The sequence below is a fragment of the Bos taurus genome, chromosome 13 (assembly GCF_002263795.3).
Source record: "Bos taurus isolate L1 Dominette 01449 registration number 42190680 breed Hereford chromosome 13, ARS-UCD2.0, whole genome shotgun sequence".
Taxonomy (NCBI): domain Eukaryota; kingdom Metazoa; phylum Chordata; class Mammalia; order Artiodactyla; family Bovidae; genus Bos; species Bos taurus.
In genome coordinates, this window is record NC_037340.1 from 67,305,431 (window position 1) to 67,318,430 (window position 13,000).

At 47.1% G+C, this 13,000-nt stretch overlaps 1 protein-coding gene across 3 annotated transcripts in view; it reads left to right on the forward strand.

Annotated features, from left to right (window-relative positions):
• Positions 1-13,000, forward strand: part of LOC514978 (lipopolysaccharide-binding protein) — a 28,374-nt gene that overhangs the window by 13,685 nt on the left and 1,689 nt on the right. For 2 of the 3 annotated variants that reach the window (XM_059893045.1, XM_059893046.1), the window contains 5 exons: positions 1,894-2,070; positions 4,789-4,998; positions 6,166-6,348; positions 9,196-9,263; positions 10,676-11,670. In XM_059893045.1, coding sequence (XP_059749028.1) covers positions 1,894-2,070; positions 4,789-4,998; positions 6,166-6,348; positions 9,196-9,263; positions 10,676-11,045 — 1,008 coding nt within the window. In that variant the 3' untranslated portion in view covers positions 11,046-11,670. Of the gene's footprint in view, positions 1-1,893; positions 2,071-4,788; positions 4,999-6,165; positions 6,349-9,195; positions 9,264-10,675; positions 11,687-12,886; positions 12,964-13,000 lie in introns of those variants that run through there. The other variant, XM_002692316.7, reaches the window with a different exon arrangement.

The window sequence follows — 13,000 nt, forward strand, 5'->3', positions numbered from 1 at the left end:
CGACCCAGGGATCGAACCTGCGTCTCCTGCATTGCAGGCAGATGCTTTACCATCCGAGCCACCAGGGAAGCCCCTTATAAGGGGGTAGGTGATAAAGGACAGGAGGCAATGTGACAACAGAAACAAGAGCTTGGAACTAAAGGTCAGAGTGATGAAAGGGAGGGTCCAGAAGCTAAGGAATGCAGGTGGCCTCTACAGGGTAGAAAAGGAAGCAGATACACCCCAGAAGCCTCAAGAAGGCAGACTTGCCAACATCTTGAGTTTTAACTTCTAACCTCCAGAAACGTGAAGGACTACAGTCTCTGCTGTTTTAAACCACTAAGATTATGGTCATTTGTTACAGCAGCAGTAGGAAAAGAATACACTCTGTCTTCATTCTGGTCTTTCCCACAACCCTTGTTGAGACAGGTCCTGGAGTGTCACCCTTCTCCAGTTTTATTTATTTAACTAACACCTAACACTTACAGGGCTTCCCTGGTGGCTCAGACGGTAAAGTGTCTGCCTGCAATTTGGGAGACCTGGATTCGATCCCTAGGTTGGGAAGATCCCCTGGAGAAGGAAATGGCAACCCACTCCAGTAGTTTTGCCTGGAGAATCCCACGGACAGAGGAGCCTGGTAGGCTACAGTCCATGGGGCAAAGAGTTGGACACGACTGAGCAACTTCACACTTTCTTTACATGCTTTTTACTCTGAGTGTGCATGCTAAGTCGCTTCAGTCATGTCCGACTCTTCACAACGCTATGGACTGTAGTCCGCCAGGTTCCTCTGTCCATGGGATTTTCCAGGCAAGAATACTGGAATGAGTTCCCATGCCCACCTCCGGAGGATCTTCCGGAGCAAACCTATGTCTCCTGCCTCGGCAGGCAGATTCTTTACCACTAGCGCCACCTCGGGAAGCTCCTCTCACTATAAGCCAAGTGCTATTTTAAGTATTTGTACAAACGTTAGTGAAAGTGAAAGTGAAAAGTGAAAGAGAAGTCGCTCAGTCGTGTCTGACTCTTTGCGACCCCATGGACTGTAGCCCACCAGGCTCCTCCCTCCATGGGATTCTCCAGGCAAGAGTACTGGAGTGGGTTGCCATTTCCTTCTCCAGGGGATCTTACTGACCCAAGGATCGAACCCAGGTCTCCCGCATTCCAGGCAGACACTTTAACCTCTGAGCCACCAGGGAAGCCCATACAAATGTTAATGCACGTAAATTTCATACCGCCTCTATGAAGTAGAAACCATTAGCATCCCCACTTTTTAAATTTTTTTAATTAATGTTTTTGGCGGTGTTGGTCTTCGTTTCAGGACATGGGATCTTTGCTGCAGCGTGCGGGGTCTATCCCTGCAGCACACAGGCTCTCTAGTCAGAGCATGAGCACTCCAGAGCGCAGGCTCCGTAGTTATGGCGAATGGGCTTAGTTGCCCCCATGGCATGTGGGGTGTTCGTTCTCCAACCAGGGATCGAACCCTCATCACTTGCATTGCAAGGCGGATTCCTCACCACTGGACCACCAGGGAAGTCCCACATCATCTCCATTTTTCAGGTGAGGGAGTTGAGGCACAAAGAAGTCGGAGACTTACCCAAGATCCCAGAGCAAGTAAGTGGCAGGCCAGGATCCAAAACCAAACAGTTAAGCTCCAGAGTCCATACTTTTCCCTGGGCAGTGCTCCCTCTCCTGCATCCTGGGCCTGGAAGAACACAGGACACAGCTCCCACCCAAAGAAAACAGTCTACAACAGGTGAATTTCAGGTAGCTGCTAGGGCCTTCATACTGTGGGGCCAGATGAATCTACCAAGACACCAGCCCTACAGTCTAGAGAGGAATCGCCAGCCCAGCCGCCTCCCGGGCCTGACATTTTCTCTGGTAGGAACCCTGGTGGCCAATGTGTCCTTCTGTCTGCAGGGTGAATTCTTCGGCAGAAACTGGAACTCCTCAGTCCCCTTCGATGCTCCACCCATCATGCTGCCCCAGAAACACGACCACATGATCTACTTTGCCGTCTCCGAATATGTCTTCAACACGGCCAGCAGGGTTTACCATCAGGCCGGGCAGATGAAATTCACCATCCAAAATAAGCATGTGAGTAGGGGAGGGAAGAGGCTGGGGGTCCCCGGAGAGAAAATCAGATGGGACAGTAGATCCACTGTGAGTGCTCTGGGGAGCCAGGAGAAGAATGTGGCATTTGGAGCCTCCCAAATAGGGGTCTGAATCCAGGCCGTGCCTCAGTTTCCCTTTTGTGCGTGTGAATCCCAAGTGTGCCTATTCCCCAGGGATTATATGAGATAGCCTGTAAGAACTTGGAGTCTGATGCATGTATGTATGTTAGCTATAGTAGCGGTATGATTTTTTTTTCAATTTTTATTTTTGGCTGCCCCGTGCGACATGCAGGATCTTAGGTCCCCGACCAGGAATCGAACCGGCACCCCCTGGATTTCGAACTTGAAGTTTTAACCACTGGACCGCCAGTGAAGTCTCGATAGTATTTTCAAAAAATAACACAGGCTCTTGTGTGTTGTATCAAGTACTCCAAGCAGCAGATGCCAAGACAACCTCAGACTTATAAGAGATTTATTAGGAAAACACCTGGGGAGATAACGGGCATTGGAGGATGGAGCAGGTGGGATGAGCCCTTGAAGTGAAGTCACTCAGTCGTGTCCGACTCTTTGCAACCCCATGGACTGTAGCCTACCAGGCTCCTCCGTCCATGGGATTTTCCAGGCAAGAGTACTGGAGTGGGTTGCCATTTCCTTCTCCAGAGGATCTTCCCAATCCGGGGATCGAACCTGGGTCTCCCACATTGTAGGCAGACACTTTACCATCTGAGCCACCTGAGATAGCTGTGAAGCAAAGGGAAGGCAGGCAGATGCAGCAGAAGCGCTGCTGTGTCTCTAAGTCTCAGCTAAGCCGAAGGGGAGCCACAGCACCAAGCTTGCTTATTAGAGGCGTGTGTATCAGGCGGGCGTCAGAGGAGTCTGGCTCCAAGGTGAAAGAAATCCTATGTGTGATCTTTCAGGTCTGCCTGTGGCAATTACATTAAGCTTTACCTGGCAGGTCTCACCCAGTCCAGACTTGGTTCATGGCCAGTGTTTGCTAGTTTCCAGAGGGAGGTACCCTTAAGGACTCAAGCCCGTGCCTCGCCTGTCAATCTGCATTCCTAGCCTTGATACGTCCCGTTCAGAGGCCTATTTGTGGATGGCGGGGGGGGGGGGGGTGGGTGGGTAACTTCAGCTGAGATCCCTTCCTGGGGGCCTTGAAGACAGCTTTCTCCAGTTTGACTCAATAGTCAGTACTTTTTCTTTTTGGCCTCCTGGTCCTTCCCTGTCTCCTCCACCAGCTCCCACTGGGTCCACGATGGTATCCTATGTCCTGCCACAGGGAAAAGGGGGACACAGCGGGGCCAGTGCCCTTTCCTGTTTACTCTCTTGCTTCCTCTCTCGCAGTAAGCAAATGAAGCCTTGATTGTGACTTTCAGTTTGACACATCTTAAGCAATCCCCTCGAATCCTGAAATCTGAGAAAATTCTCCAGTTCTACCACGTGGGCTGTGCCCAGTCAGGGGCTGGGAGCTGTCTGGGAGAGGGTGGTCCCAGCATGAATGGTGTGAGGCCTGAGTGTGAGGCAGGGAATGTGGGGGCCTGTCAACCAGCTACTTTGCTCACAGCTTATGCCTGTGAAGGGAGGTCTGAGCAGGGCACCCTCATAGCTCCCAGTCGAGCAGTGCACTTATCACCAGTGTGATAAGTGCTAAATGGAGTTGGACTGTAAAGAAGGCTGAGCGCCAAAGAACTGATGCTAGCGAAGACTCTCGAGAGTCCCTTGGACAGCAAGGAGATCAAACCAGTCAACCCTAAAGGAAATCAACCCTGAATATTCACTGGAAGGACTGATGCTGAAGCTGAAGCTCCAATAGTTTGGCCACCTGATGCGAAGAGCTGACTCACTGGAAAAGACCCTGATGCTGGGAAAGATTGAGGGCAGGAGAAGAGGGCAACAGAGGATGAGATGGTTGGATAGCATCACCAGCTTAATGGACATGAGTTTGAGCAAACTGCGGGAGATAGTGAAGGACAAGGAAGCCTGAAGTGCTGTAGTCCATGGAGTCCCAAAGAATCGGACAATTTAGTGACTGAACAACAACAATCAGTATCAGTTCAGCCGCTCAGTCATGTCCGATTCTTTGTGACCCCATGAACCACAGCACGCCAGGCCTCCCTGTCCATCACCAACTCCCAGCAGCCCAAATGAACAGTGGGAATCTTTCTTTTTAATATTTGATTACTTAGCTGCCCCAGATATCAGTTGCAGCATGCGGGATTTTTAGTTGTGGCATTTGGGGTCTAGTTCCCTGATCAGGAATCGTACTTGAGCCTCCTGTATTGGGAGCATAGAGTCTTAGCCTCTGGACCACCATGGAAGTCCCAAGGGTGAGGATCTTGAAGGGGGAAGAGATGGAGGAAGGTGTGCTGTTGACAGGTATAGGCAGGGCTCGCCAAGCGGAAAGATGAACAAGTCCAAGGCATGGGTAGAGAATAGCACCATGAGAGACTTCTGGCCAGAAAAAGAGTTTGGGGTAGGAGAAAGCCATATCTGAAAGCACATTAAATCCAGACTGTGGTGGTTACCAGCTCTTGTTGGCCCTTTAGGGGAGAATCCTGAGAAGTGATGAATAACAATCACAGACATTTATTAAGCCCTTCCTATGTTCCAGGCCCTGCACTTAGCTCTTTACCTTTAGAATATCTCGTTCAGTCCTCGCACACCCTGTACAAGTGCTATTATGATCATCCTGCTTTTTCAGATACAGAACCTAACGAAGTTTATCAACCATAAGTCAGCCAAAAACTGGCGGAAGCAGCATCTGAGGCCCCGCTGCCTGACCTCCAAGTCCACGCCTCTAACTACTCTGGCGTCCTGCTTCTCAAGTGGCTTCCTGCTTGGTGTGCTGCAGATTCCCTTGAACTTCCCAATCCAGCTGCATACCAGCTCATTCTGGGCCATTATTCCTCAGGTAAGACCTTAGGACAAGCCCATTGACATGGGCCAAATGTTGAGATTGTGTGTGGACATCTACGAGCTGTGCATAAACTTTCTCCAAACAAACAGCTTATTAACACAGTGGATAAAAGTAAGCTATTAAGTAAGTTATTAAGATTTTTTTTGCTTCAAAATTTCCATCATTCTCTGACTTCCGGAGGCATAAAGACACAGGATCCAGATTCAGATTGCCTGTGTTTGAATCTGGGATCTGCTGCTTCCTGTCTTGGGAACTCAATCTTGTTGGGCCTCAGTTTCTTCATCTATCAAATGGAACAACTCTAGTACCTGCCCCCACTAAGTTGCTGCTGGGTTGGTCGTCATCAAATGGGAGATAACACTCAGCCAGGACAAATATTCAGGATTCTTCCAGGGTGCAAATGGGACATATTGGGCAGGCTAATAACTGGGGTCTAGACCAACAATCACTATTTGTTTGCTGTTTATGTAGAGCAGAGCTGAAAAGTAGCAGGAGCAGAGTGGAGAAGAGTTCTCAGCCTCCCCTCTCTTGAGCCAGGCAATTCAGCTCTGGCCCCAAACTTGCATGCTAGTCAACACAGTGTAGGAGGCAGTACAGTGACCATCCACTGTTACTGGAGCTTGCCCATTGTGTATTTCTACCCATTCTGATACATTATCAAAGTGCTCTTTCCAACCATAAAGCCATCCACTGAAAAAGAGTTCTGAAAATATAATTGCCTACTAACAAATATTTTGAGAATATTCGCTAATTTTTTCTCTCATTATTTTGAGTGTCTTTTCTCCTAAATTGGATATTGTCACATGTATGAAATTTTTGGCCATTTTCATGGAATAATGTGAAACTACATTTTGTGTGCATATCCCCATTACTATTGAATTTTAACATGTATGCATTTATTTATAGCCATTTGTATTTCTTATCAACTAAATTGCTACATTAACCATTTGATATACTATATATATTTTTTAACTTAATATATTTATATATATACATGTAAAATTATATAAAATTCCCACCATCCTATGATTTTCCACTGCCAGTTTAGGGCCTTTGAAGACTTGAGTCTTGGGGGTTCTGCCCATCTGGCCTTCCCTAATACAGCTCAGGGTCCCTCTGTTTGTCTCGTACCCTCCCCTAGTATCTGCCCTATTTTTCCAGCTGGCCAGGTTGTATCCTAATATGGAACTAGAGCTTGAGACATCACCTGAATCAGCTCCATTCCTGACATTTACTCCCGGAAATGTGACGTTCATGCCAGTGATGGACATCCAGGCCTTCGTTCTGGATGAAGACTTGTGGCCCAAGTCTGCTGGCCGCAAGCCCCTCTTCCAAATCAGGGCGGTAAGTCTGAATCTGTCCAGGGCAATAAAAGGTCATGTTTGCTATGGGTAGAAGCCCCTCCCTTGGCTAAAGGACTGGGAGACTACACAGCTAAAGTAGCTGAAGGTTATTTATTTCTGGTGTGTTGTGAGTGGGTCTTGCACACTTGGTCTGAACAGCCAAGCTTCCTGATACAGCTAATCAAATCATAACATTGTCAGAGTTGCAAGAAACCTTAAAAGTCATTCACTCCAGCTGAGGTGGAAATTTTTAGCTTCCTCATTGTTACATTTACTTAAATTAAAAATTTATTTAATTTAAAGCGTTGTTGTTGCTGTTTAGTTGCTAAGTCATGTCAGACCCTCTGCAACCGCGTGGACTATAGCCCTCAGATTCCCTTGTCCATGGAATTTTCTAGGCAAGAGTACTGGAGTAGGTTGCCATTTCCTACTCCAGAGGATCTGCCCAACCCAGGGATCAAATATTCGTCTCTTGTGTCTCCTGCATAAACCTATTTAAAATGTTATAAATAAAAATCATCAAATTACCTTTTTAAAGAAAGTATAAAATTTAAAGAACTTTTAAAATAGCAATATTGTCCAAATTCATTCACAGACTCAACACGATCCCTATCAAAATCCCCTCTAGTTTTTTTGCTTCCAATGAAGGGATTGCAGTTTCAATCCCTGATCAGGGAACTGAGATCTGAGAACTGTGTGGCAGTATGTGGGGCCCAAAAAAACAAATAAACAAAAAATAAAACCCTCCTTTCTTCACCCAAAGAACCAGAAAAACGAAGTCTAGTAAAATAGAAAACTTTCAGACAATAATTGTTTTACCATAGCTTCCTGGTGGCTCAGATGATGAAGAATCTGCCTGCACAGAGGGAGACCTGGGTTCAATCCCTGGGTCAGGAAGATCTCCTGGAGAAGGGAATGGCTACCCACCCAGAATCCTTGCCTGTAGAATTCCATGGACAGAGAAGCCTGGCGGGCTACAGTCCATGGGGTCCCAGAGTCGACATGGCTGAGTGACTAACATTTAACTTATTGCTAAGCTCCAGAGAGAAAAGAATAAGGGAACTAGAGAATAGAACAGTAGAAATCACCCAATCTGAACTACAGAGAAAAAACAGACCGAAGAAAAAAAATGAAAAGTGCCTCAGGAACAAAAGATCTAACATTCAGGCCATCAATCTCAGGAGAGGAGAAAGTGGGAGGGGCTGAAAAGTACTCAAAGAAATAATGGCTGAAAACTTCCCAGATTCAGCAAGAAACAGATAAAGCTGCAGATTCAAGATGCTGAGCACATTCCAAACTAGATAAACCCAAAGAAATCTATGCCAAGACATGTATTAATTAAATTTCCAAAAATTAGAGGTAAAGAAAAAGTCTTGAAAGCAGCAAGAGAAAAAAACCACCTTATCCCTAAGGGAAAAACTTTTCCAATGGCAGCATGTTTTTCACCAGAAAACATGGGGGTCAAAAGAAAATGACGCCTTTTTTTTTTCCTTCATTTTCTCGGCCGAGTCACTCAGCATGCAGGATGTTAGTTACCAACCAGGGATCACACCTGCAGTGGAGGTGCAGAATCCTAACCACTGGACTGCCAGGGGAGTTCCAGATATGATATATGTCAAGTGCTGTCTTAGCTGGGGCTCCCACGACAAAGTATCATAGACTAGCTGACTTAAAAAATAGAAATTTATTTCTCATAGTTCTGGAGACTGGGAAATCCAAGATAAGGTCGGGAAGTGACACACATTGCTTTGGCCAGAACTCAGTCACAGGGCCATTCCTAACTGCAAAGGAAGCTAGGAAATGTAGTCCAGTGGGTTGTCTTACGAAACTTGAAGCCGACTCTGCCACAGACCCTTCCCTGTTCATCTTCAATAGTTCTTGGCCACTGTTCAAACTGATAATTACCTTGTCTATGCCTAAGCAGCATTGGCACCCCACTCCAGTACTCTTGCCTGGTAAATCCCATGGACAGAGGAGCCTGGTAGGCTGCAGTCCATGGGGTCGCTAAGAGTCGGACACGACTGAGCAACTTCACTTTCACTTTTCACTTTCATGCATTGGAGAAGGAAATGGCAACCCACTCCACTATTCTTGCCTGGAGAATCCCAGGGACGGCGGAGCCTGGTGGGCTGCCGTCTATGGGGTCGCACAGAGTCGGACACAACTGAAGTGACTTAGCAGTAGCAGTAGCATGCCTAAGCAGCAGCCAGCCTTCTGTCCTTTGGTAGGGACACAAACAGTGCTCCGTTTTTCCTACCACAAGCTTCTGGGATATCAATCAGGTTTCAAAGTGGAGATGTTCGGTGATGTTGCCACAAACATTCATTCAGGTGTTGCAGGTAAGATCTTACCTCCTGGAAAGAGGAAATGGACTCAGGTAGAACAGCTAACCATCATAGATAGGACAGGCTTGATGGAGCCTCCAGATACGGTCACCTGGTTCAACCCCACATCTGTAACAGGTCAACCTTAATCATTAAACATAGATGTTAATTACTGGTGTCTTTAAATGTCCCTAGGGCTTGGGGACTCTGAACTTTTGGTGGCCTGCTTACAGATGGACAGTCTCCCCATTCACATGCTCTGTGTCTTTAGTCTGGGCTTATTTCCCCCTTCCTGATGCTTCCATGAAGATGGAGATGTCTGAAACCTCAGCTCACCTCTCTTTAAAGTCATCTGTGGAGCCACCAGCCTCCTGCCTCCTCATAATCCTTAGGCAGCTGCTTTTCACTCATATGTCCCACATCTAGTTGTGGTATCTATTTCTGGAGATTTGTCTCTCGCTCTTGGACCCAGTAGCATGTCTTCATGGGCCGAGAATCTGGATCATCCTCTTTTGCTTCTCTAGAGTACCAACATCTCCATCACCATCAATGTGAACTCCAGCAGGATCACTGGTTCATTGACCACAGGGAGGTAAGAGGCCATGGGTTGGGGAAGAGAAGGGGATGAATAGGCACTTGTCCTAGCAGTGTCCTCTGTTCAGAGCCTTCACCTGTGCCCCACATTTCATCCACTCTATGCTCTGCTCCCTGCTGAGGTACACGTGCAATGGGTTCCCTAGAAGGAATTCCTGGTCTCAGGGTTAGATGCTGTTGGCTCATAGAACGCCCTGACCCTGTTAAAATGAACATCTCCTTAAGAGATCTTTAAAAAGAGAAGCTGGGCTTCCCTGGCAGTCCAGTGGTTAAGGCTGTGCTTCCAATGCAGGGGGCACTGGTTTGATCCCTGGTTGGGGAACTAAGATCCCATATGCCAAGTGGCCAAATTAAAATAAATAACTACAGAAATAAAAAGTTAACAATGAGTATTTGGGGCTTTTGGAGGTCCTGGAATTCAAGTTTGTGCATATGGCTTGGGGGTCTCTGCAGTGTCAGAGAAGACAGCCAAGGGCTTAGAGTATGAGACAGCAAAGTAAGGAGGATTCATGAGGACCTCACATAATTTTACTGAGGAATTATCAAAACTCCCCTGCCCTGTGAGCAGAAAACAGAGATTGATCCAGGGTAATTAGAATTTCTGAACAAGGGGACCAGGTCAGCAGCCAAGGGAAAGCCTGTGAGGAGGGAGTTCAATATGGCAGGTGGGGGGGTTGAGATTTGGCTTTTATAGTGACGGAGTCAACGTGCCAGCATCATTTATGATGCCTCTCTTTCCCATTTTTATTGTCTATTGCCATGCTGTAAAAGTAACACATGCTCATGGCAAGGAAAAATTGGAAATTACCAAAGTATTAAAAGAAAACAGACAAAATCCCCCATCATTTTGCCACACAGAGATCATCACCATTAATAGTTTCATGGTTCCTTCCAGATTTTTTATACATTTTTATATCATTGGAGGCATACATTACTTTTTTTTTTTGTATTCCACTTTTTCCGGTTAATATTTACATTATCGTAATTTCTTAAAGTTATCAAAGAGCCTCAGCGAACATTATTTTAACGATGTCACTTCTTAAGTCACAATGGATGCTTCATATTTATTTCTCTGACTGCGTCAGGTCTTAGGTGGAGCCCGTGGGATCTTCATCACTCGGTAGTTGTGGTGCAAGGACTTACTCGTCCTGTGGCATCTGGGATCTTAGTTCCCTGACCAGGGATCAATCCTGGATTGCAAAGTGGACTCTCAACCACGGGATCACCAGGGAAGTCCCACACAGTGCATGCTTAAAGGCTTAAGTCCACAAGCCCATTGCAGAGGAACCCTTGGGTGTCCAGCCCCCAGAAATGCCCTTGCCCCAAGTACCACACGCCCCACTGGTGGGGGAACCTGGGAGAAAGTACCAGCCACAGCGTGGGGTGACCTGTGCTTCTCTTTCTGCACAGTGAGCTGAAATTGGAACTGAAGCACTCCAACATCGGTTTCTTCAATGTGAGTTGTTGTCCTTCAGCATTTCTTGAATGTCCTCTCCAACCAGGGCTTCATGGGAAGAAGCTTCATGGGAGGGCTCCAGGAGAAGCAACGAGATCCCAGAAAAGATGCACTGTAGTCTTGCAGGAATCAGGATATCACATCCGAAAGTTAATCATCCAAGAAGGGCAAAAGGAGTGGCAGGACATGAACGTTCAGAGTGTGAGCTTTGGAGGACGGTGGGTCTGGGCTCGCCCATCAGCTCTGCCACTTGCTACCTGTGTGACCTTGGGCAAATCACTTAACCTTTCTGAGCCTGTTTCTTTGACTATAAAATGGGAATGATAATAGCATCTAGCTCTAATGGGGACTGCAATTTGAAATGGGGCAATGAATTCAGTAAGACACCTTGACCAAATGTCTCACAGATATTACACTCAGGATATGTCACTATAACAAATGCCAGGGACACAATCTCTTCTCAAAAGCCCTTGAGACTGATGAGTTTCAGAACTGGGAATTTTTAGGAGGTACTGTGGAGCATGCCCCCCCTGGATCTGGGGCAGCATTCTATAATCAAACACACTCATAGTTTTGCAATAAAATTTTAAAACATTAAAATAAGGTAGAATAAAAACAAACAACCATCCACTAAATAGCACCAGGACAGTTCAAGTCATGTTTTGTCACAAAATGTGCCTGTGTACACCCGTGGAGAATGAAGTTCAGAGATTTGGGATTTGGGAGTTGTGAGCGAGGAACTGTTTATGTGTCATGGTGATGGTCATTGTCAACCTCTATTTTGTAAATGGGATAACAGGCTGATGTTTTCAGAGTGGGGAGTCAGATGTTCTTCCCATGGATTTCTGTTTTTATTCTTGTCTTACTTGATTCCTTTGCTCTGGCCGCTTCTCTGCTCCAGGTGAATTTGATGGAATCCATCTTCAATTACTATGCACTCCACATTGTGTACCCCTCTCTCAATGGTAAGAATAGCTGCTACAGCCTGCCCATGCAAAAGCTGAATTCTACCCTTTCTGTAGGATTCATGGTTCATTCTTTCATTCAACAAGGTGAGCCTCTCTTCTGTGGTGGCTGGGGGATTAGCGATGCACGATTTTTGCCCTCATGGAGTTCACACGTTGTTGGGAAGGCAGACATGTAAATGACAATGGTTAGATAAATGACACCACAGAAGAAAGCTGTGGCAACTAGAGGACTGCGGGAGCTATGAGGAGGCGCTGAACATGACTTGGAGGTCAGTCTAGAGGGCTGGGTTGAGTCCCAAAGCACAAGGAGTTAGCCCAAGGGAGGCTGAACATTCCAGGTAGCGCTGTGGAGAGCACCTGGAGTTAGCACATTTTCATTTTTATTTTCGGCTGTGCTGGATCTTCATTGTTGTGAACAGGCTTCCTCTAGTTGTGGCGATCAGGGGCTACTCTCCAGTTATGGTGCTCAGGCTTCTCATTGCAGTGGCTTCTCTTGCTGCAGAGCACAGGCTGTAGGCACATGGGCTTCAGTAATTGTAGTGCATGGGCTCAGTAGTTGCGGCTCGTGGACTCCAGAGCATGGGCTCAGTTGCAACGGTGCATAGGATTAGTTGCCTCATGGCATGGGGAATCTTCCTGGACCAGGGATTGAACCCTTGCCCCCTACGTTGGCAGGCAGATTCTTAACAACTGGACCACCAGGCAAGTCCTGGAGTTAGCACATTTGGGTCCTAGGGTGAGGCGAGGTCGCAGACTTGCTGGATGACTGTGATGGAAGTATTTCTTGGGATAGTGGCAGCCTGTGAACCCAGCGCACCTCCTCTGATGCCAGAGCCTTCTCCAACTGGCCTCACCATCTGGCTTTTATGACCAAGAGATAAGAGCAGCAAAACTGGCCTGGAGAAGATAAAGTGGAGGAGATGCTGGTCCTCAGGGTTGAGTCCTTGCATGTAAACACCTCTCACTGCATGTCCCAGCCCAGGCCACTTTAGATAGCGCATGAAAGGGGGCTCTTGAAGGGGCCAGTAGAAGCTCCAGAGGCTGAAGAGTGGACAGATGTGCCCTGCATCCAGTAGCCTGCCACATGTCAAAGCAGCCCGCTCTCTCCTTAGCCAGCTGCAAATGCAATGTTCTGCATCTTCACATCTCCCTCGTCTCCTCTGACCAGCCCACTGCTCTCTGCTCTTTATCTTTCAGCAAAGCTTGAGGAGGGCATCCCACTCCCTCTGCCAAGGGACACCTACCTCAACAGCTTGGAGTTCCAAATCCACGAGGTCAGTGAGAAGTGGTGTCTGAATTGGGAGCTCTAGA